General features: G+C 40.3%; 1 protein-coding gene across 4 annotated transcripts in view; it reads right to left on the bottom strand.

The window, feature by feature from the left end:
• Positions 1–6,284: 6,284 nt before the first annotated feature.
• fgfr3 (fibroblast growth factor receptor 3) overlaps positions 6,285–25,339 on the bottom strand; it is a 75,505-nt gene continuing 56,450 nt past the window's right edge. The window contains exons 8-18 of one of the 4 annotated variants that reach the window (XM_035674052.1): positions 22,969–23,113; positions 22,203–22,378; positions 18,230–18,378; positions 17,755–17,876; positions 17,352–17,462; positions 17,073–17,263; positions 16,335–16,457; positions 15,460–15,530; positions 11,634–11,771; positions 10,579–10,684; positions 6,285–9,955 (exon numbers count right to left, since the gene is read on the bottom strand). In XM_035674052.1, the coding sequence (XP_035529945.1) occupies positions 9,791–9,955; positions 10,579–10,684; positions 11,634–11,771; positions 15,460–15,530; positions 16,335–16,457; positions 17,073–17,263; positions 17,352–17,462; positions 17,755–17,876; positions 18,230–18,378; positions 22,203–22,378; positions 22,969–23,113 (1,497 nt within the window). In that variant the 3' untranslated portion in view covers positions 6,285–9,790. The remainder of the gene's footprint in view (positions 9,956–10,578; positions 10,685–11,633; positions 11,772–15,459; positions 15,531–16,334; positions 16,458–17,072; positions 17,264–17,351; positions 17,463–17,754; positions 17,877–18,229; positions 18,379–22,202; positions 22,379–22,968; positions 23,114–25,339) is intronic. The other 3 variants (XM_035674053.1, XM_035674054.1, XM_035674056.1) reach the window with 3 other exon arrangements.

Below are 25,339 nucleotides of genomic sequence, written 5' to 3'. Positions count from 1 at the left end.
TGCAGACACACACACACACACACACACACAGTACTACTTAAAGCCTCTGACCCACACAGATCTACACACACACACACACACACACACACACTATTACTACCACATTAGCACAATGTCTGTGTAACTAAAGACACTGAAACCTCATGATGAGACAAACAGTCCGGCCGCTCAGCAGCCATCTTTGATTTTTCCTCCGACTTGTTGACCCACCAAAATAACTTCAAACTGTGCAAAAAAAAAAAGCCACAAGACTGCACTTTTAAAACTCGTCTGAAACTTGCAATTATTTTCATTTGTGTGCAAAAAAAAAAAAAAGGGTGATAGTTTGTATATACTGGAGCGCTTGAAGCTCTGTGGCTTTTGACTGAATGGGAAACAATTAAAGTGCTTCTTGGCAGCACATGAAGCCAGACGGCGATAAAAATGGCTTTTCAGCACGGGTGAGGCCTCTCAGCTTGGCCTGTCTGGAGTCATGAGAATCTTCTAGAAAGCTTTTCTCCTGGACTCTGGGTCAGTTTCTGCTCTCTGTTTCTTCTTTCCTCTTTAATTCAGGAGCACAGTGTTCTTGTCACACTGTATGCGGTTGCAAAATGCTGCTTTCCTACAGAGAGCCAAAGTCTTGACAACTTTCCTTTTCATTGAATTTCAGTTGTTAGAGCTTTTAGAGTTGATTTACACGTTAACATCATATTAAAACAACCTTTCCTGGCTAACCCAATTTGTGACTATGATTTCTCATATAGGATTACTCTCATCTGTCTTTCAGTCAGTATATAGCAGGAAGAACAAGGAGACACCAGACACTGGATTACAGAGAGCACATTAACCACCCAGCAGCCAATTACCACTATTAAGATAATCTGCTAGCATGTTTACTGAGGCTGTTCAGGCTACTCTTACACTGTTACTAAATGCCTCCCACAGACGCCATAACGTTAGACATGGTTTTCAGTTGTTACTCACAGTTTTAATGAATCACAATGATTCTAGTGGTCCAAGAGTTGTTTGAATGGTGTGTTGTAGGTTAAACTGCTTGACTGACTGTCTATACACGAAACCAAAAGCCCAAACAAGCCTCCCCGAAAAATAAACAGGCTTTTACAAGAAATCAAAACCAGTGGGGACAATCGAATCCATAAACCAAATCATGAATGAACAGAAATCCCCATGGTGTCTCCCATAGTCCACTTATTTCAGCACACCTGCCTTCATTAAGAGGCTCCTGAGATGCGAGGTCAGGTGATGCTGTGCGCTTTGCTCAGCACCAAAATACCAAACTACCACTAGGTGCTGCCAAACTATTCACATTGAAATAACTGAAAAATTTGTAGGAAATGATGAGAGCTTTCAAGGAATTTCTCCACAAATGTTATCTTTCAGACCACATTGACTGTGGGTTTGATGATGTTTAGTTTTTATCAACAAAAAAAAATCAGATTTGACACATTTCAGTTGGAACTGATCATGGGAAATGTCTTTTTACCGCTTGGTAACTGGTGGAAGTCTTCTATTAGTCAACAGACCCACACATAAACAATATGAGAGAAAATTCTTTAAAAATAGAACTTTAATACTGAAGGAATTTTTAAATCAGTTTTTTCGAAATCTAAAAGTTTTATCTATATATATAATATATAAATATGACGTTGTACCTCTCAGGAACATGCATGTTTCTGAGAGGTACAACGTCATATTTTGCATGGAGGTTGGCTTGCTACAAGTCTTAATATAGTTGTTTTTCCTCATCGTGTTACATGTAAAATCTTGCATTGTTCACATTGGTGAAAGGAAAAAGAAATGCAGCAGGTTGATTCATCAGATTCACTGTGTTTTCTCCTTTAGTGTAAAGAGTCTATCCAGGATGAATTTGCCGTCGTCATCACTTGTAAACTGACCAACGGGAAAATATCCCCCAAACTTAGAACAGTAGTACCCATAACTTTATAGCTACTGTGCAGACACACCTCCTCCCCTTTATCTCCTCCTCCTCTGGGAGAGACTGGGTGAGAGGTGGTTTAAAGGTCGTGCAGCAGCCTAAAGAGTGAGAGTGAGTTTGATGACCGACAGCCAATGGTTAGCAGAGAGGGGAGTGGGGAGTTGGAATGGGGGCAAAGGAGACGGAGAAAAAGTTGGAATGGGAAGGAGAGAGGAGGAGGAGGAGGAGAAGGAGGAGGAGGAGAAGGGGGCAGGAATGGAAAGCGTCCACCAGCGCAAACACCTCTGAAACAGAAACATCCATTTAGCAGCGAAAACAAGCCCCCCTCACAAGACCTCCGTGAATGGGCCACTTCAGCCGGCCGAGGAAGTTCCAACGAGGGGCAGGATGTTCCCCTCAGGACGCACTTGAGACGGGCTGAGGGCCAAAAGCCTCAATACATAGACCCCTCTCTCTCCCTCTGTCACTGTCCAGCTTTGCCCTCCCACCCGGGCCGAGTGGCTTCAGTACCCCCTAAAAAAAAAACTAAAAAAACCCCAAAACCCCCCGTCCTCCCCTGCCTGCCTGCTTGCTCCTTCCCCTCCTACCAGCCGTTTACTGAGCTGCAGCCAGCAAGGCGGCAAGGGAGGGCGTGGAACTGTACTCAGCAAACAAAGACAGAGGGGCAAAGACTTTCCGTGATTAAAGAGCAGTTAAGATGCTATGAGAGGCTAATTTGTTCACTGTGTGACAGAATCAACAGGAACTGGGGGCAGAAATCTGTGCCGCCTGCATTTCCTGCTGCAATTTAAAGGAGAATACCACTTTGATTTAGATTCATTGCTTTTTTACTGATGTCTACATCCACTTTACTTTTCCCTCACAGCATCCTTCATGCATGTCTTTATGTCATTACATTTTATATTTTGAATATACATTTAAACCGTCAAAACTAGAAACACACTACTATAAAATTACAATCACTGAAATCAAACGTATGTTCACATACACACAAGTAATCAGATCTGATGAAGAAATCTAATTATAGTAAGGATGAAATCGGATAATGTGCTGCAATAACCACAGTTTACATGCAGATGCCCCGTTATACTGGTTCTTTGTGTGCACATGCAGCCACTTAAACACTTAAACATACAATTTAAACTCTTCTCGACAGAATAGTTTGACATTTGGGGAAATACAGTTATTCGCTTTCTAGTCAAATGAAAATGATAAAAAGTTGATTTGAAGTGCCTTTCTTTTATTTGAACCCACTTAACATGAAGAAAAAGGGGAACAAAACCCGGAATGAATTAAATTTACTTAAAAGATTTGTTCTAGATTTTTAAAAAGAAACTGACTCCCACATTGCTGAGGCAGAGAGAGTGTCCAGAGTCATGAAAAGATTTGTACCACTATTGGGTCAGCGATACGTATTAAACCAGAACTAGCAGGGACACCAGCTAGCCTGGCTCTCTCTAAAGTAAAAAAGATCAAAACGGACTAATTAATACATCATATCTAATTTTTGAAAAAACAAACTAAGTAATAATGAAGTTGATGGATTTAGGGAGTTTACGTGCTCCTGTGCGTTTCTTGGCGAATAGCGAATGGAGTCTCTGCTGGTTGCCTGAGGGTGAACACCCCATTCACCAGGTTCACAGTTAATAGTTACAGGCTTCAACTCACTGTCTTCAGGTGTCCTCAAGAGCCACAATGTAGCTGTCTTTAGTTTACATGCACGTAGACCATACTTATTTCATATATACCAGGCTATATATGTCCAAGCCATGTGATGACACCTTGGCTCTGAGAGCTATAGTGGACCTTTGACCTGAGATGATCTGAGCTGGTCGGTCTGTTAGTCTGATGGTCGCTCCACCACTTTGGAAAAATATCTCAACAGTGGATGGATGGATTTAAGTTTCATACAGACATTCATGGTCCCAGAGGATGACTGCTAACTCCTCTGATCCCCTCACTTGAAGTCATGTTTTGTTGTAATAACTAACTCAGGTCATAATTGACACGTGTCCAAACTAAATATCTTCAAAACTAATAATATTCCAAGCTGCACGTTGTATTTAGTTCTAATTAGCATATGTTAACACACTTGTAAGCTTTAAGATGTGAACATGTTGAACCTTGTACCTGCATAGCATCATCATGTTAGTGCCCAAATAAAGCCTGGGAGAGCTGCTGGCATGGCTGCAGACTCTTGTTACAGTGTGTGCCGTCCATGTCCAAAGCTGGTTTGTGTTCAGTGCAACCGACAGTTAGCTTAGTTTGTGTAAAAGGAAAACAAGCCCCGATATCTGCGACTGTACCAACAAAGAGTTCAGACAAAACAAACTGAGACACTCTGCAAACAAATTCACTGACGTGTGTATTCTGTGGCATTTTAGGTTTCATTTCATTAACATAAACATCTAAACTTCAGATTTTTTTTTTTTACCATGAATCACAAAGTCTGTTTGGGTTTGTTTGACTTGTTTTTGCCACGGGACCTGTTTGTTTTTCCAAATTTATGCCCTCAGTGACAGACACAGCAATGACAGCAAACACTATTATAACATGTTTATTGAAAACCTTTTTTGACAGCATAGTTTGTCAGGCACAGAGAGAGAGAGAGAGAGAGAGAGAGAGGGAGAGGGAGAGAGACAGAGAGAGGGTAGGAGAAAGAGAGAGAGTTGAGAAATAGTTGTTTTATCCCAGTGGGAGATGATTGCCCAGAGGGGTTGTTGTGGTGGAATGTTACAGAGGATTTATCATGATCAAAACAGGTACATTGCAACAAACAAGCTATGAATTAAAAATAAAATAAAAAAATCACATAATGCCAACTGGTTAGTTCCACCTTTCTATGTTAGAAACATGAATACAGAGGGAGGAAAAATAAATTATTTGGGAAAAAAAAAAAAACGACAAACATGATTTTTGTCTCACTATTGTTGTAAAAAGTAAAGAAAAAAAAAACCTGATGTGGAATGCAAAATGAAACGTCACGGAAAGGAAAATCAACCGTATATGAAAATCACTTCCTCTCTAAAATTCTTACAAAATAGCTCACACAGCTACATAAAACTCTACTCATGTACATCAGCAACGTAAAAAGCATATTTCAAACTATAAATTAATCTGTACTAACATCGTCAGGTTAGAACTGCATGATAAGATGAAAACGGAGAGCTGTGTGAAAACTAACCATTCTGTAAAAAAGTAAAATCAAATAAACAAACAAACAGCGTGGATTATGTATTGTTTTGATATCTCTGGTGGAAAAGGTGTGTGTCTCACCCCTTCTCCTACCAGTTTCAAATCCTGATATTCTTTTTGTCGAACGGAAAAGAGAATAAATAAGTCAGTCAGAGTGGAGATGACAGGTGGTTAAAGGCTGATGTGTGACTGTACATACAGTAAGAGTCCCTCCCTGCTGAGGCCGTGGTGTTTATTCATTCAAAAGCAAAGAAAACATGTTCACTCTAAAAAAGGATTTGTTGTTTTTAACATATGTCTCAGATTTTCACAGTCAGTGCTTTTATTTTTGCATTAGGGTTAATGATATATTCCGGATACAAATAATATTCACCGTTTCCCCAAGGAATTTCTTATTCCTGTCATGATGAAAAAGCATCAATATTGTTTAAGCAGCATCATAATTTAAAGGAAATCATCCTGTCCTGCTGTCTAACGAAATGTCCAATTTCGGTAACGTTGAATCTCTGCTAATGTTAGCAAGCTAGGCTAATTAGCTTTCCCTGTGTAAATGAAAAACAAACTTGACAGCACAATGGGCCCTCAATAGTTATATATAACCAATGCTTTATTGGCTAGCTGCTTTTTATTATTTATTTTTTGGCAAATTAGCACAATGAAAGTAAGCCAAATTAGCAATGAAAAGATCTTGTTTGCAGTGTAGCCGTGGATGAACAGACAACTATCACGGTATTACTTTGATACTGAAGAAAATTCAAGCAAATTCTGCAGTTATAAGGATCTTTTTATGATTTCCGAGGGGATTTATGGACTATACAGTTTGTGTATTATGTCTGTGTGTTCAGATTTGACAGACTCAGTGACTTAACTGCTTCCATGAGCTGTGTGCCACTACTGCTGATCGGCAGAGGCCATTGTTACTTTTTTTGCTTCCATAACAAAGACACATGTTAAAAACAACGCATATTTTTTTTAAAGTGATCTAATACAGAGACCAGAGGCCGTCAAATTTATCAGAATAAAAAGCTTGTCAAGGATACAGAAAAAAAAGCCAGGGAGGGCATCCGAATAAAATAAAGGATAAATTAAGCCAGGAGCAAAGCCTGATGGGGGCATCAGTATCTAGTAAAATGACTACTCTACATCATCATCATCATCTTCTGGCTCTTTAATGAAAAACAACACTGAAAAGCAGATAGCTATGAATAAAAATACTCTCACCATAGGGAAAGCTTTTACCCAGCATGGAAGAATAAATAAAACAAAACACCATCCGTTTCATTAGATCCATCCAACCTTTACACAAGTGCCTTTTTTGTCTGTCTTGTTCACTTGAAATAAAAAATGGGGCTAATATTTACATAGCCTGTTTCTAAAAAGATAATTTCTTTTGTGATTATACATTCAAAATGTGATCAAAATCAATCGATTAATCTCCTTTTTGTTTGCTAAATTATTCCAGGCACTTCATAGATTCGGGCCAAAACTGCAAGACTGTACTGGAATCATAAATAACAATAACCAGGAGTAACCTTTCACTTTACAAAGACCTTGTTTCTGAGCATGAACCAATGAAAATTTAAATAATTTGGTGCTAAAAGGAAATCAGTGTAGCAACAGAATTAAATACAAATGTCCACTCTTTTAAGAACTTTAAATATTGGGGAGATTTCTTTAAGTACTGACACAGTGTCGTTGGGTGAATACAAACAAATTCAGTTCACACACTGGAATAAGGCCATTGCACAGTAAAGTGTTACCCCCGTTTCCATTTAGCAGCGAGTGAATCATGTTTCTGAACCCTTCAATGCCACTCGAACATCGCTTTCCCTTTTGTGACTTTGCTAAAAACAGACCCTGTAAACATTTCAACCCTTGCACTTTTTTTGGGGTCAGCTGGAGAGACGACAGCATAAAAAGAAGGGAAGATATCCATTTGGCAATCCCATGATCCTTCCCTGCACATGTAGCCTCCGTCCGCCTACATTCGACAGTGCAGTATTTGGTTCAGAGACCTAGAGAACTCGATGAAATAGACTTTTAAGACTAATTTGGCACTTTTTTTAAGCTTGAAGAAGGATCCACCACAGACTTCAGAGTCTCCTTTAACAAACCGATATATATACTGTATATATACTTTCTCTTTTTGGCTGTGTGATCTGTAAGTCGCACAGCATGCCTTCATTTCAGTATTAATACTATAGAGCAGCGATAAAATCTCAAACGTCTGGGCAGGTTTTTTAGTAACACTCAAGCACAAAAATTTCTGCCTTCAAGCTGATGTTTTCATACATGAGTGTGCACACTGGTGCTCAGTGTCTTGCTCAAGGGCACGTTGACACTCGACACAGCTTGTTAGCACTGACCCTTTTTTTTTTTTTACAATATAAGAGTTTGAAGCCTTCAGACAGAAATGTATAAAGAAAAATCCACCTAGAAAGGCTTTGACACTGTTCAAGAAACACCAGATAATGGCGAGATACTTTGAATTTCTGTTTTTTTCTTTGTTATTTGGTGTTTTTTAATTTATTCTTATATATTAAGAATGAGCATCAAGGAGCAAGAGCTTCTTTCTAGACTTGAGTCATTGACGTTCAACAATCACACATGAAGAAATCCAGTGTTAAAGAGGAAAAGAGAACAAATTCTGCACTATTATTTAACTCAAAACCCCAAAATGCATTGCAGCTAAATGCAGAGTAAGATTAGGGAAAGCAATACAATGTTCCCTTTTCTTTTTGTTGTTGTTCATTTGCTCTTAAAAACCTTGCTGCTAACACTAGTTCTCTTCATGTTTTCACACTTTTCTGAATGCGAATTAGTTCAAGCGCATTCTTTAATTGCTTTAAAGTATTCTGGGAAATGTAGTTCAACATTAAAGTTACGTCTGAAATAGCTCTTGTTCTCTAACTAATACCAAATTGTTTTCTTTTAGCTAATGAATCAATAGCATTTTTGTATAAATTCCAATTTACACATCTCAAGAGTAAAGGGGAGGCACTGCATTGTGGGATACGGGGTACTATATTGGATATCTATAACATTACAGACTGAACAGTGAAACAGCATCAGTAGGTGGATTTCTACTTAAACAGACTGCTGAGGTTCTCTGAAGACTTTTTATGATTCACAGCTAGTTGTTGTTGATGTTCAATATGTCTTTAAGTACTTAAGTTATACTAAAAGGCCTCTCTGGTACATATCTCGAAGCGCTGCCATTTCTTGCCCAGCAAGAGTTAACCGTTGCTTTGATATTGCAAACGTCAACTTTTCAAACCAGAATTTGAACTCAGCGCGAACGTCCAGCTCCTTTTCTGTAGGGGCCTTCGGTTCATGGGTCCTCCCCTGGCGGCCGAATCACACTCGCTCTCAAAAATCATCTTTGCGTCCGTCATACATTCTTATTTTTTTAAACAGTAAACAAAAAAAAAAGATGGATCAAAAACCAGAGGAGTCTGCCAGTTGTGAAAAATAACGTTGCAGTTCTGTTGTAAAATAAGTTACAAAAAATTTGAAATAAAAATCTTTGCGTACAGTACTAAAATCCTAAACTAGACCTTTCGAACTTAAGAACCACATGTTAAGTCTATAAATATCTTTACAAATATACACGTTAATTATTCAAATAAACCTTTTCTGTATCACTTTAAATGATTAAATGATTTACACTTTCATGACAGTGTCTTCTAGATTGCAATGCTTCCATCCTAAAACAATACTTTAAAAAATGTAATTTTTTGTCTTTTAAGTACATGGCTGAGGACAGCAATATGATACATATTTGCATTTATATATTTACAATAAATCATTTTCTAGATACATAAAAAAACAACCTCCGAACCCTATTGTATTAATTACTGAATGGCCCTGAAACTTCGCCTCACATCTGATGAGGAATTTGTTCCATGATTATCACAAAACTGTTTTTTTTTCGGGGTGCTAAAACATGTCGATGGCGTACAAATTCATGAGAAAACACAGTCATATGCTCATGTAATCCTCTCTGTTCTTGAACGTCTTCAGTAAAAGCTGAGACAAGTTATTGAGTCTTCGGAAGAACAAGTCCCATCATCGAGTTGATTCTGGCTTTGCTGGTATCTTGTCAACGGATTTTCTTTAAGATCGCAAACTCATATCGCGATCCAAGGGCTCCGTGCAGACGAGAGGATAAAAATCTGAGGTCCTCGCCTACTGGATTGCCAACCGGTCCCTGACCAATGCCCTTCATTCCCTCCTCTTTTATCCTTTTTGTCTTTTTATCCAGTCTCAGGAGGTTTTATCCCAGTAGGCACGGAATGGTTTCACCCAACAGATTGTCCGTAACAAAAGACTGGCCCGAGTACAAAAATATAATTTCATTTCTGAAAAGAAGAACACAAACATGGTTCGACGGCAAAAAATAATCCTTCAATGTTTCAAGAGTCTCTTGGGGAGGAGGAGGAGGACGAGGAGGAGGAGGATGAGGAGGAGGAAGAAAACTCAGTCAAAGAGGATTTCAACCAAGAGTTTAAGACGAATCAAAGAGCTGAAGCACTGTGGAAGTATTGCATGCAGAGTTTTGATTTCCATATTTTGAGGAGCTTGAGTCACTGAGAGGTCTTTGTTAGTCACAAACTGTGAGAGGAGGTTAAAGTCCAACCGCCCCTCCCAGCTCAGGTTTTATGTCCTTATCACCCCGTTACTGGGGAGCTGTTTGGGAAGACAGGGCTCGTCAGGCAGCGGGTCGTGGGCGAAAACCGAGTCGTCTCCTGAGGAGCAGGTGCTGTTGGAGTCCTGACAGGTGGGTGAGTACTGCTCGAAGGGCACCGCCAGGTCCAGGTACTCCTGTCAGGGGGAGACGCCAGAGGTTAGACTGGGGTGACACAGTCAAATCTCAAGTGATGAATTATATAGTTTACTGTATATTTAGTGTGGTAATTAAGTTCTACAGAACACTAAATAACCAACATTTTAAAGACACAGTGAAATGAAAAAAATACATTTTCCATGTTCTTATCCTGCATCTTTGTGTTAGGGTTTTGATTTTACATCTAGATCTCTCTCTTTTCTCTTCCTGAAGATTAATTTGTCCAATCAAATATGATACGGTACTATTACCATGTTGGTCATTTTAGCTAGCTAACTGATATCGTATGGATGTATGGGTTGGAATTTTGTTAGCAAAAACGCTCCACACATTTCCAAAATATGTGGTCGTCCTCGTATTTACCGATGTCTCTTTCGTGCTCCAACATCTGATCTAACAACGTGGGTTTAGTCCCTGAGCCATACCCACTTTATAGCTGCCCAATGAAATCTGAAGTTTGAGTTTATTTAAAGAAATATATATATTAATATTTGTGAAATGAAAAGTCGCAGTTGTCCAAGGTGAAACTAAAGGTAAAGTTTTGTGTTCTTCTTGGGGTTTCCATGTTAACAGTGAGCAGAAGCTGTGTGGGGAGACTTACATCCGTGGAGGTCATTGATAAAACCCGGTCGTGATCTTCTACCAGCTGTCTGAAGGTCGGTCTCTGGGACGGCACGGCATGCCAGCACTCCCTCATGATCATGTACCTGAAACGACCACATCAAAGTTTAGTCACTCTGTATTTTATCCATTAAAATTAAATATACATTTACAACCAATATCCTCAGATCTTAGATGGACTGTTTCCAGTGATTCGTATTGGTCTACTTGATCTGCAGCTGGATGGTGATGGCCTGTAATTAAGGTTGAAGCAAAGTAAAGACTCATCCTTGTTGGTTTTTACCAGTTTTCACTTTCATTTGTTGTGTTTCCAGCAGCAATAAGACACTTTTCACCACAGTTTACAGTAGTGGAGGTCCTCAACGACCACAAAAAATAATTGCTGATTGTGTATGATAAATACAATGTCGTTTTTTTTATGACTTCAACCTCAAAGACTTTGGATATTTCCAGTTCAATAAATTCTGTGCTCATTGTTAAGAAAGTTGTTACTAATAAATAACACTGAATATTAAGACAGAATGCATAAAATCTGATTTAACGGACACACTGAGGTCATGTCCTTTAAATTTTGGGATATGTGTTTTTTTTGCAATCAGTTACTGTGTGCAACTTTACATTTTGGTGAAATTTCAGTGACTACATCAACTTTAATGCTGAAATGTAGGCCTCAGCTCCAGTAAGGTTGTGTGTATATATGTGTGTTTTTTAATAAAAGTGGTCATAGGTAACATATTTCATTCATAAAATTAATATTATGTAATAAACTTTAATATGAACTTCATTCTAAGGGGCTTTGATTTAGCTTTCTTCACTTTTTTGGTGTCATTTACATAAAAAATAAGACTTTGAACCACATTTTACAAGTCTACTGGTTAAACCAGCCTATAATAACATCAAAAAAGCCTAAAATCCTGGCTAAAGCTGTGGGGACAGCTTCTTCCTTCCTATGCTTTTCCTACTCAGATTAGATTTATCTCCACTAAACTGCCTCCTTAAACGAGGCGATTAAACTAAATTCATAAAGACACCTACAGTTCATGGGTGCAGTTGGCAGGTTTGTCCATCCGATGTCCCTCCTTCAGCAGCTTAAACAATTCCTCTACTGGGATCCCTGGGTACGGCGAGCCTCCCAGGGTGAAGATCTCCCACAACAACACCCCATAGGACCACCTGAACACACACACGTGCAAAGAATACAGATTAGAGGTCAAATGGCATTCACGGCCTGAAGCAGTCAAGGTTCAGAAAAAGGCTTGTGTTCCCCACATAAACCAATCAATCTGGTTGGAGGAATATTGATCTTCAATAATGTTTACTGCACCCAATTTAAGAATCAATTTGACATTCTTATTGTCTGGGACAGTCAGTCAATATCTGTGAAAATCAACAACTCGTCCCTCAAGCCAGACGAATGAAGACTCAAAGTCATTGAAAAGAAATGGAGGACAGATTTAGCTTTGTTAACAGACACAGAGGTGAGTTAGAAGATATTTCATATAACAGATTACGTCAGTCCATGATCGGATAGAGCACTTCTTCTTCGGCCTAATCCTTTAAGGGCTAATTCGCACAGATGTAACTAGCATTGTTGGTAAATATTACCTTTTTTTAACCAAATAATCGAGACAAAACCAACTGAACAGAAAAGATCAGAGTATATCAGCAGCATGGAAGAATTTATGTTCCTTGCTTGTGCGTCATCAAAACCGGGCCAGTGAGCTACAGCTGTGTCCACTCTAATGCAAAAATAATTATAAATGTGTTTCTTTGTTCCAAATGTAGCAAATGACAAACTTTTAATAAAAGCAGCATTCTTGTATTTAAACATGGATGTAAAAAAAAAACAACAACAACCATGTATGGCTATCATGTGATCTATTTTTAAGTACCTTGATTTGGTCAAGCTCAAAAGGGATTAAGCATACCTAATAAAAGAAACTGAATCATGTTTAAATTGTTCTGATGGTTCAGTTTTAATTGCAAACTGAAAATAGGGTGGGAGAAATCTTCTGACACTTTTATGACACTAAAAAACTTCAAGTTTATTCACATTTGTGCAGATGTGGCTTATAATTCAGCTTGGGTAGCAAAAACACCTCCAGGCACTGATCTAAAGTGAGCGGGAATCTCTTTTTTCTTTCTGTGTCTGTGGTAGGGGCTAGAGTTTACTGCTGCATTATTCCTAAATGGCTAAATGAGGGAAGGTAATCAGATAATGGCGGTCTATTAACCCAGTGCCTTATTGTTCGGCCGCTTGTCCAGTGAATCAGAATCAGACCCCTCCTCCCACTGTGGTGCTCAGCAGGCTTAATCTAATTATCCACGCTCCGGTCCAGAGGCTTGAAAACAGCCGCTGCTGGCCGAGCCGGCTAGTCCTCCGTGCATACAGTGAAAGGAGACTGTGGTGAAAGAGAAACATCTATATTCAGACGCAGAAAAGGGGAAACAGAAACTGAAGACAGATGTAACTGGCCAGACGACTGAACTCATTATCATTATTGTGTTCTGGATGTGAACAAATCAGGTCTTCAGGGTCAGGATGGGTTCGGGACCATCCCAGGGACTACGAGAAGAACGAGCAGCCGCACACTCAGGCTGTTAATATTCAGTGCCAGTCGTCGGGGATGAATTTTCACAAGCTATTAGGGGGCTAATATAAGGAGGCAATCAAGATGTAAACACTTATTTTCATTGGCACCTGCAGCAATGAGAGGTGACAGTCTAAGAATGAGAATGAAGGCCAACAGCACTGTGATGTTCTGTGTATGGGAGACAAGTTGATATAGGGTATCGTTCAATGCTGATGTTTGCGGGTTGAAGCTGCAGATAGCTGGTCAAATGTATACAATATGTATGTCTGCCGTTGGTGATCAGCAGAACATTACCTACAAGAAGAAAGACAACGGGATTTCTTCACTCACATGAAAAAACACCACAGCAACACCATCTAGTCTGTTAGGGCAAATAACGGTTATTTTCATCATCGATTAATCGATTAGCTGTTTGGTCCATAAAATCCCAAGAAGACATCCTCAAACGTCTCTCATAGCAGACTAAAGAAACCAAAGAATATCAGAGAATTTGGACACATATTGTTATTTTGTGACTAATCTAATAGCTGACAACCAATCAATTAATTGACTAATCGTCAAAACTCTAGCAACAAATGATGGCATCCAAGCAACAACTTCCCTCTGTAGCTTCGATCTCGTATACAATCGTATCAGCTGTATTAGTTATCGGCAGGCAAAATGATGATAGGAAGCCAATCCTGTAATATCTCTGGTTGTATTAGTCCACAATGTAAAATGACATTACAAGCTTACCAGCATCAAGAACTGTTGTTCTACTGGAAAGTGATCCATTTTTTTTCTGTGGAGGTTTTTCTATCGTTTTAAATCGTTTCTGTGAATGAGTCAATGCCAAAAGCTCTCGTCTTATGCTGCATATTTTTATACACCAGTTGGTTTGGGCCAACACCTTATCCACTTTGGGTACTTTTAACGGGTCAGCGTGTCGCACTGAAGGTTGCAGTAAGGTTTGCTCTCTGCTGCTTTTATAGATTGACACCTCTGAAGCTGTTCAAAATAAAATCCTCACCTCCATGATATTGGTGGTGGGATAAAAGCACTGGCTGAAGAATGAAGAGGTCTATACTGCACTGAATCACTAAAAGTATATGAAAAAAGGGAATTCAGGTTTAAATTTCACTTGGAATCACAACATGATGAAGCAAATTATTTGCACAAAAAAATCAGTGAATCGACACTGTAAAGATCCTACAAAAAGGGCTCCCTGAGTGTTCTTGCTGCCAGCTCTGCCTTCAGAGCTGTAAACGTTTGGAAAGCTGCGTGAACTGCAATGCCAACTGTGCCATGTGAGCTGCTGCAAGCAAAAGTTTCCTTAAATTCAGCCCTTTCTCACTGTTAGCTTGTTGTCTGACTGTGAGTGTGTGACAGATCTGTTTTAATTGTCCCCCCATCTGTTTTAGCGTAACATATTTCAGTAAAAACCATCACAGGTCAAAAGTCAAAGTCCCCCGGGGCATGTGAGAGTAAACTGGCTGCAGAGCGACTACTGTATAAAGGGAGGAGAAGGTTTGGCGGGAGGATTGACTCTGTAATCCAGACCTGCTGAAATAACAGAGCAGGCTGATTCTCCTCTCGGCCCGTTCCCAGTCTAGTGTAATCACACGGCGAGCCAGTGTTGACAGGGGCCTGTGTTTGGCTTGGATGGCTGTGCTGGGGACACAGCGTCTGGCTACAGCCGACTCGGGGGGCAGAGGCAAGGAGCAGTTTAGGGAGGTGGGGGGTTCAGCTACCGCAAGACAGATTGACTTTGTGACCTCCTTGCCTAAACTCGCCTTTCTTGTCCTGATCGCAGCCAACACAGGAGCAATCAGAGGTCGTAGAGGGTGTGTTTGTCTCCCCTGATACCTTTGAATCGTTGTGGAAAAACTCCCTGAGGGGAACACCTTGTGTTAAATCCACTGACCCTCTTATCTCCTTCTGGTCTGGGGCAGGTTGGATTTACGCTGATAAAACAACAGTATGATTTTGGAGCTCCGTTGTGTTTCTGTCTCTCTCTGATGTCGTGTTGGGAGATTAAAGAACAAACGCGGCGAGGAATGCAGAGCCGCTTATACAGAAGAAGGTCAGGATTATCAAGCAAACGCAGATGACAGCGAGCAGGAGATATTTGGAGAGGGAACGCTATGATTCTATATTCACACGCACAAACTCAGCTTTTGATGCTAACACGCTCGGTCACGATATTTCAACACCCGGATTCCTCCGGTGTACAGCAGCCCCACATGAGTGCACAGTTGGCATGTGACGGTTGGTTTGTGCAAACTTACACGTCGCTCTGGTGCGTGTAGACCCGGTCAAACAGAGCCTCCGGAGCCATCCATTTCACGGGCAGACGACCCTGTAACAATAGAGGCACAACAGAACCGCTTGGGTCAGCAGAACCATTCTGTACAGAGCAGAGAGCAAAACATGGACCCAAACAGGCATGCAGAGTTCGGCATCATCTTGCCATGACTGTCCTGAGAACACTCACCTTAACAATCTCAGTCACATTCATTTAGCAGGTATAAAGTTTTTATAATCTTCACTCCAAACTCTACAATGTGTGCCTCTAAAGGCTTTATTACTGCCAGAAAAATCTATTAAACATTCAAGAGAAATTTGTCATATTGATATTTTGATAAGAGCATGAATATGTTCTAATTTCTTGGTTAATATCACAATGTATGCTGTCTTTCCTGGCCTTGAACACAATTTTCTGATCTCTTTGAGCTGTTTTTTGTAAACTGAACGCTTGATGCCTCTACCTGGTTGAGCATCAAATTCATATGACTAATGTTTGTTTCATGTGTAAAAACCTTCTGAAAGGTTGGAGTCATCAAAGCATTGTTACAAAATCAGCATCAGTAGTTTTCTTCCTCATAATTTGATTTTATAGCCTGGAGAATCTTGTATAATTTATTGACTTATCAAGTGTTTGATCTCACTTTCCTTCCATGAAGTGATGGCGACACTGGAAGACAAAATCTAATTTTCAAATGGAGAAAATGAAGTTACAACTTTCCCTCTAAGAGCTGTAGAATATTTAATGGTATAGATGTAATGATCCTGCTCTCTGTTTATGCAAGTTAAAGCCTAAAATTATCAGCCGATACAATTAAATACTATCACTAACTATTTAAGACAACGGAAGGAGACTCACGTTCGTGGTCTTTTTGTAGTAGTCTATATTGTGCACGTCTCTAGCGAGACCGAAGTCGGCGATCTTCATAACGTTGTCCTCCGTCACAAGGACGTTCCTGGCTGCCAAGTCTCTGTGGATGCACTGGGGGAGGAAATACAAACACATCAAACATGCGTCGACACAACGCATTGCACATACACGTACACACACACTGACAACTTTCATCTACCATTGTCAGACTGTATTACTCGCCCTTACATTCGGAATATTGACCCCAATCCTGAAACCTCGTACTAACTTCCAACCCTGAAACTTATTCAAAACCAATAACTAACCTTAAAACTGATTTGGATTCCTAATTCTTATTCTGCTTCCATAAACCTAAAGTAATAACTTAAACGCTGCAAAGATCAGTTCTGGTCACACAAGCTTGAAAGAAAATGCTCTTTAAAATTATATTAAATTATATATAATACATTTAACTGACAGTTTGTTGGCCTTCTCTAACATGCTCCAAAAAGCCTTTCTAATTTCCTTATTTTCTTAGAAAGTTTAGAAAGGTAAGTCCTGGCCAAAGCATTCTTAAGTTGGAAGATTTTCCTTGTCTTCTTATTTCCTTCAGGATAATAATTAAGTTAAAGCTAATGCTATGAGGACAGTTCCTCCAAAACATGCATACATCCACACACAGTGGCTCAGTTAAATCAAACTGTATTTGCATTTCAGCATCAGTGTCACAGCGTCATGGCGGCTGACCTTCTGAGAGGCGAGGTACTCCATGCCTCGGGCGACCTGGTAGGCGCAAGACACCAGGTCTTTGAAGGTGAGCTGCTCGTCAGGGATTTTACAGGTGTCGAAGGAGTAGTCCATTCCTGGTGGCCGCCGTGCCCGCAGGTACTCCCTTAAGTTGCCTTTAGAGGCGTATTCCACCAGGACGTACAGAGGACCTGCGTGCAACACAGAGCACAAAGTCACTTCAAGAACACAGTTAATTATTGTGCTAATCATCTCCTCCGTAGTGCGCTGTGGCCTCACCGTCCTGCGTGCACGCTCCGAGCAGGTTGATAATGTTTTTGTGTTTTCCAATCATCTTCATCATCTCCATCTCTGACACCAGGTCGGATAAGTCTTTATCTGTGGCGTCATCTGAGACAAACAAAAGAGAATGGAATGAATGAATCACTAAACAGATAGTTGCAAAGGACAAAAATACAGATAAATGCGGGGGAGAACAAAGACTGAAGTTGGAGCATATGGGAGATACCAGACCAGACAAACCAGATACATTATTATGTTTACAGTGAAAGGGGATGCCTGTGGAAAAAGAGTCACACAATGCTGCTGATTTCCTTCAGGAAATCACAGAGCACAGCAGTCATCGCAGTCACTCTCAAGGTCGTGTATTAATTCCTGGATAGCAGCCACAACAATCACTAACCTTTCAGCATTTTCACAGCAACAGTGAGAGGCTTGTTGGGCTTTTCCTTGTCGATGCCGACGGCCTCGGCCATCACTACCTGACCAAAGCAGCCCTCGCCCAAAGGTTTACCCAGAGTTAGCCTGAAACAAAAGCAAGACGATCTTAGAGCATGGATTTTTGCTGCAGGCAGTGTTAAAGGCTGATTTTTAATTTCTCTCTATACTTCTGAATGAGACTGATTGGACTGCCAAGTACAATAAGCATGGAGGAAGGTGTCATGGTGACCTTGATGTACTGACGGCTTACGTTTTCACAGCACATAGCGGTACAAGGACAACAGCGCAGTATCTGTCAGTTCTGAAAATATGTTGCTTGGCAGTGTGAAAAAAAGCCACAGACCACCATGTTTTCTTTCTGACTGGCATTTAAACAGCAGTGATGAATCTGGAAATAGAGGACTATTTCAAATGAACTATTTTTCACAGTTTCTTACCGTGTTCGAGGAAACTCCCATTTGGGGTCGGAGGGCAGTTCCAGCTCTGAGACGTTGGCGAGCATCGGCCCGTCGCTTGATGACAGGCGGGCGATCCTTACCAATGGGGTGTTGGAGTTCATGGAGGAGTTGGAATCCAAGGACACCTGCTTGGGTGCAAAAACAAAATGTTATAGACTCTGAAAAAGGTGACATAATGTGTTTAAACATTGAGACAGAGGGAAGAAAGAAAGTCTAACAAGACCTTTGACCCGGCAGAGAATATCTTAACTCATAAACCGAATATTCATGTTAGAATTCACAGAAAGAAAATCTTAAACATGAATTCATAAGGGTGAGATTTAATTGGCAGTAATCATATTATGATTTCATGAAAACTGCTTGAAAGAAACTAAATTCATCTCAAGTCATTAACTTGTTAAATTAACTATTTAAAGAGTCTAATTGCTTTTAAATGTCAAGGACAAGGCCAATAACCCAGCAACTAAAATTGTAAACGTAATTAAAACAAACATTTCATCGTAGGATGCTCAAAATGTTTACGCTCTGGATTGTAGATAAACTGTCAGCTGGAAACTTTACGGGAGAACATTTCTTAATAATAATTAAAAACGGCCACCCGTTAAGCTTTGTTTGATCTTCTTGATGTATAAATGAATGAATAAATGATTGAATAACTTGTCAAGATATGAAGCTTTTTGGCAGCGACAGGCTGCAAACATCACGCATTTCAGGACCAACGTTGGAGCTCTTTCAGCAGCTCAGAGTTTCTCTGAAAAATAGCCTAACTTCTGACACCAGTGGTGACTGTTACAAACAGCTGGCCTGTGGCTGTGCACAGGAGGAGGCAGGCAGTAACAAAGATAAATGAAGGAGGATGCAGAGGTGGGCGAGCATGTGGTGAGGTGGGATGGACGTCTCTATCCATCAACAAGCTCCATTCCCAGACCGGCGGTCCTGCCGCCGAGCCCACGGGCTCCACGTCCTCCCACCATTTATCTGACTGCTGTGGGGGAGCTGATGGCTCCGGCCCTGCTTTTGATCAATCTGTTCGTGTCAAGGGTCTGCCAGCTTAGCCCCTTCAGGTGGGGTTCTGAAACAAACATGTCCACTTACCAGACTTCCCTCCTCAACTTCTTGACTGGAAGAAAATGAGAATACGCGGTAAAGCTTAAAAAACAGCCCGACCACAATTTCAGAGGCATGAAAAGTAATATCTGATAGAACATGCCAGGGGTTTATAGGAGATTTACTCAGAGTTATGAAAAAGAAAGGAGAGAACCAGGAGATTAGCTTTACAAAAACTAAGCAAAGATTACAGAAAAATGCAATAAGATCTTTCCCTGCACTGCCTTATAAGAGCATTTATTTGAGGGTAGCAGAATAGAAAAGATTTAGAGGCTACAATTAGAGCATCTTTTGAAAGATGAGGTTTATACCTGACATAACCTAACAAGACCGATTTTATGTAATTAGAAAAAATACATAATTTTACAAGCTGGATCCCAGATTTGGTTTTAAAGAGTCATTTGTTTGTTTTCCAAGAACTGAATTATGACTTTCAAGCAATAGTTTTCTTTTCTAAAAATGCATCTTTTTGCATTTTGAGGAGCACAACCCTTCAATTATGAAGCTGGAAAGCTGGAGCTCACACAGAACCACCACACAGCGGCTGTGTTCTGTACACAGTGGGAGTCCAGCAGGGTGGGGCGGGATGGATAACTCATCTGCATTTTAAAGATTATTTTTGGGGAGAATTTTTGCCTTTAATGGACAGTTTGAGTGCTAAGAGGCAGACAGGAAACGTGGGGAGAGATGACGTGTGGTAACCATTCGGCTACCAAAGTGCTTCATTCATCTGCATTTCAGATGATCCAGTGCAATCACAACATGCACGTCATTCTGTATCACCAATATTGCAAGAAACCAAAAGAATGAGAGCCAAACTGCATTCCCTGATAGTTTACTGAAGATTATATAAGACAGGGGAATAATAAGAAAAGAAATAGAAGCTCAGGAGCTCAGATAGAAGTCTTTTGATGAGAGTGAAGCGAGTGAATAGACGAGAAGACGAGGACAAACTAATTAGTGTGGAGAGGGAAAGCCTGCAAAAGCAAAAGTACTCTGGCCTGGTCTTCAGAAAGCTTTTTTCCCTTCTTGGACATGTCTGATTCTGATTCCTGTTTTGACTCAGACAAGTCCCTGGTCGAGCCACTGATGGATGTTTTTTCCCTGCCTGTCTAGAGAGCGCGACCCCCCTGAACAATTTCGCAAAGCCAATGCTCATTCCTACCACTCAAACTATCACTTTTTCTTTAGTTAAAAAAAGGTGCCTTTAGATATAGAATCAAGTGATAATCTATATCAAATTACAACCTGCTCAAGTAATGTCTGTCTACCACGTTTCCAGATCTGTTCCACACCTTTAAAGTGTTTTTGAAAAAATTTCCGACAAAAAGAGAGAAAAGTGGAAACACAGCCTTTTTCATTTTTTTGATGTTTGAGTTATACAACAGTCGAGGGATTTCAAACTGTAAAAACTTGTGTACTGAATAGGCCTGAAACGTTGATGCTTTCCGTGTACGGTGGTTCAGCTTAGAGCTACATCTCTGCTCATCCTTACAAAACCTCCTTAAAGGAATAGTTTGACATTTTGGAAAATACGCTTATTTGCTTTCTTGTCGAGGGGGTAAGAACTAACTTGGATTTGTCCAAGAGTTCGTTTGACAACTAATTTAACTGCATTTATTAGTGAGCTTTTGAGGGGCTGGTTGGTGGATTTTGTTCTTCTATGACAGAGCCAGGCTGGCTGTTTCCAGTCTTTACGCTCAGCTAACTATCTCCTGGCTCCAGCTTCATATTTACCAGTGTGTCAAATTATTCCTATAATCCGTGAGACTTTACAGTGTATTGCCCACTCAAATAGGACTATGTTGTCCTGGTCTGTATTCTGTTTGAACTTCGGTCTTGGATTTGACTTGGACTTGACTGAGGCTTGTCTTGAATGCGGCCCTGAGACACGATGACGTGAAGACTTCTGCAGGCTGCAGGCGGTGGCGATGCAGCTGCTCCACTTTATGTTTCTCTCCAAACAGTTGAGGGGTGAGTGTGCGTTACACAGAGAGTGAAATCTAAAACTAACACTGACAGTCACAGGAGGGCATAAATATCCCTGAGCTGAATCTGCTCCAAGATAAATGTGAACACATGTCACCAGTGTGATGCCTTCCAGCGTCCGCACAGCGTCATCAGAACAGCAAGACAGAGAGAGATCCACGACAGACAGACATACAATAACCCTCTCTATTTATCTATACTCTTAGATTGCGTGAGTCCTAACCTGCGTGCAATTCTTCTTTCAAAGTTATAGAGCTGGAAGAGACATATTACAAATACACCCCCTGCTGCAGGTTTCTCATTGTGGCACTGATGCAGAGAAATTACACTGTTTTTCCATGACTCTCCATAACTAATTCACGGTGCTTCCTTGAGTTAATAATGTGACTCCCTCCTTGACTGTTGAGGTTGTTTTTCAAAATAATCTAAATCCTGCCTCAGTTAAGCTTGAGAAAGAACAACTTAAAAAAGCATCTGATTATGAATGTATTTAACAAGTTCCTGATATGTCTTGATTTGAGATCATTTATGATTTTTCCCAAGTTTCTGTGTCCATATTTCCTATAAATTAAGTTTTTAAGCTTTTACATGAATTAAAGGACTCAAAGCAACTTCTTGAATTTATCCAAACCTACTGAGCTGAAATGTTGATGAATTTAGGGATTACAGGTAAAGGTGTTTTCTGTTTTCTACGAGATCAGAAGATGTTTTTTAACCGTTTTGTGGTAAAATCATCTGCATCATGTTGGACCACGCTGAAATTATTCGTTAATGCGTACGCTAAAAGCTAAACAGACAGGGAGAGAGAAAAAGAGGGAAACGTGCTTATACGAATCTTGTATCTACTTTCTGTTACCTGTCTCTTGAGGGGGAACTTTGATAGCTTTTGCACGGGCGGTGTGGGCAGCGTCTTCTGCGTGGTCATCCTCATGCGGCAAAGGACGACAATGACCACAGCGAGGATGAAGAGTACGCAGCCTGTCACATAGATGAGTATGTCGGCGTAGTAGTCCTCCTTCTCCGGACTCACTGCTTTGGGAGGAGGGGGTCACAAACACGAGAGGTCAGTCAAAGTACACACGAGATGACAACATATCATCATAACAATAGCAATTGTATACTTAAAAATATGTTTTCTTAATAATTTAAAAGACATTTTGCTTTGCTCAGTAGCACATTTCACTCAAATAGTTTCTAGAAAGCAGATCAAAACAGAAATAGATCAGAATGTAGTTTTATCCTGAAGCAGGTAATTGCACCTGTGATATGCTTCTCCCCAGGGAGGTAATTATTGTGTTGAACACAGAAATGTCTTTAAATTGCTTCGTAGCCTTGAGACATTTAAACAGACGATCTGCTCTGATTAAAAAGCGTCTTTCAATGGAGGCTGGATTGCATGTTCGGTTCGTCAAATTAAAGGGGCGATGACACAGTTGCAGTGCACTTAAACGTGTTAACAAGCACCAACCTACGATAATGTACAATAATTAGGTTTGAAAATGCTACAGAGCAAAACATGAAATTGTCAAGAAAAGTACAGTTGCAATCATAGTCCCATGGAGTTTAAAACATTTGGAAATGGACGATGAGTCCAAAGACCCACAGAGAGAAGAGGAATATACCTGGAAGCACCGTCAGCCAGGCAGAGTGGTAAGCAAAGCCAATAGAGTTTCCTGCCAGACAAGTGTACTCGCCCGCATCCTCAAAAGACACATTGGTCAAGAAGAGAACCTCTAGCTCCTTATCTGTAGTGTTAATACCAGCCGTCTGTGGAGGATGAGAGGGGGATGAGATGGAGGAGGGAGTAATAGAGAGAGAGAGAGAGAGAGAGAGAGAGAAGAGATATTGTGAGCCCAAAGCTTCTTAGAGGAAACACCAAATACACCCTGGAGGAAAGGACAGGAGTGAGGATTTGAAGGAGTCAGCAGTGCTGTTCTTTTCTTCTGCTGACAGCACCGCCACCAACACCTGAAAACACCCAAGCAGCACCTTCAACCCGTTGCAAAAGAAGCTTGCTGGTTCAATCTAAAACCACAAACAACCCAGAAACTTTTCACACTGCAAAAGTCTGCTTCTTATCTTTCAAGACACTGGCACTCATATGTAGAAAATTCCTGAAACAAGTTGAATAGTACTAAATAGAAGTCCGAATATTCTTACAGCAACATCTCGTTTTAAGAAACAAGAGTTTTAGAGCTCAGTAAAAGACACAAATTACTTGATAAGATGTCAATTCTTGCAGTGCTGTTTTTTTTACAGGATTGGAGTTTTCTCTCAGTTGCTGCTACAACACATGGGCTTAAATTAAACCAGCATAAAGTTTACCTGATGCCAAAGCAAAGCAGATCCCTTCACCGTAGGCACCTTGCGGGTATACCGGCAACATCAAATGTGGACAAGGAGAATTTTATTTATTTTTCGACCTCTAGAAATTTAGGATGTTATGAAATGTTTTCTTTTTAGCTGTATATTTGAAAGAAAGCCACTTTTGATCTTGATGTTTTTGTTCTAGGGGTGCCTCAAGGATCTATTCTGGGTCCATTACTTTTACAAAATAAATACAAAACTGTTTGCAAAGATCTTGTATCCTTGTTGTTTGCTGATGAGTTTTAGTTTACTGATACAAGATATATTTTTAACCGTTGCAACGTACATTCAGTATTATAAAGACAAGTTTTATAATACTTGGAAATACCCTAAGGATTCAGCATGGTTATGTATAAATAACCTTGAAATTACTCAAAAAAGGGCATAATTGAAGTTGGCTTTCCCCCTTAGACTAATGGTTGGTGTGATGACCAGTGGGGGAGTCCGTTTTAAACCCACCGTCTGATGTGGCTTGGCAGGGGGTGGGGTCGGGGACTCTCATTCCCCAGGCCTCAGTAATGAACAGTGACATCCAGACGCAGTCATGAATCAGAGTCTTGCTGCTTGCTTTCATATAAAAGTGCATTAATACAGCTGGAGAATGCACTCCCAGGGAAATCAATACTCGTCTGTGTGTGCAGCATGGTTCAGTTGGTGGGGGTTACGTGGGCTTTTATATGTGTGTGTGTGTGTTTGTGGGGCAGCAAGGGCGATGCTTTTGAAGTTATTGCAGTAATTAAAGGTGTGATATTGTGTTTGTTATTGATCGGGGAGGAAGACAAAGTGGCACTGGATGTTAAAATGGATGATAGCTACTAGCTAATAGAATGTGAGCATTTAAACTCAGATCCCAGCCGAGGAATATGTGTGTGTGTGTGTGTGTGTGTGTATGTGTGTGTTGGTACTATTAGCAAGCCAGTGAGCCAATCGAACCCACAACCAAGAGCAGCCCCGCAGAGAGGAGGAGACATAGCAGATAAATGTGGTGAAGTCGCTGGGAGCTCAGGATTTACCTGGTTTGTGTACCTTAAGCCAGAAAGCGTTTTCCGACTTGCCTACAAAGTTTGAGGCGCGACACCAGTACTTCCCACCATCTGTCTCTGTCACGTTGGACAGATTCAACTTACTGTGGGCCTCAGTGTGTATACTGACAACACTCTGTAATGGGAAAATCGAGAGGCACAGTGAGGCCCTTTACAGCAAATTCCTGCAAGAACACATGTAGAGAACATACATGCAAACTCTGTAGAACAAACACACTCAAATATACTGCAAGCAGGTGAGGTACTTTCTTATTAATATATTTTCATTATTTCACAGTTCAAAAGGGAAATTATATATATTGCTAGTTAGAATTTTTAATATTTTGCTGCCTTGATATCTGCTTGGGTACCAGTCAAATTTAATTTAAGTTACATATGAGCTTTCTTTTGTTGTCTGCCAGTTTCACTTACTGGTCAAAAGTGTCATCAAATTGAATTCTTATCTAACCTGAATAAGTTTCCCAACATATCAAACTATTGCATTAAGTATAATATGATTGCTGTACTTTTACTACTAAACGTCTTTTACATGCTGTAGGCTTACTGCTAATGTATATGTTAACCTGAACACACACACACACAC

This window comes from Morone saxatilis, unplaced genomic scaffold (assembly GCF_004916995.1).
Source record: "Morone saxatilis isolate NCDOM2014 unplaced genomic scaffold, NCSU_SB_2.0 Contig3, whole genome shotgun sequence".
Taxonomy (NCBI): domain Eukaryota; kingdom Metazoa; phylum Chordata; class Actinopteri; family Moronidae; genus Morone; species Morone saxatilis.
The sequence above is the reverse complement of the archived record's forward strand: the minus strand, read 5'-3'. Positions and strand labels throughout refer to the sequence as shown.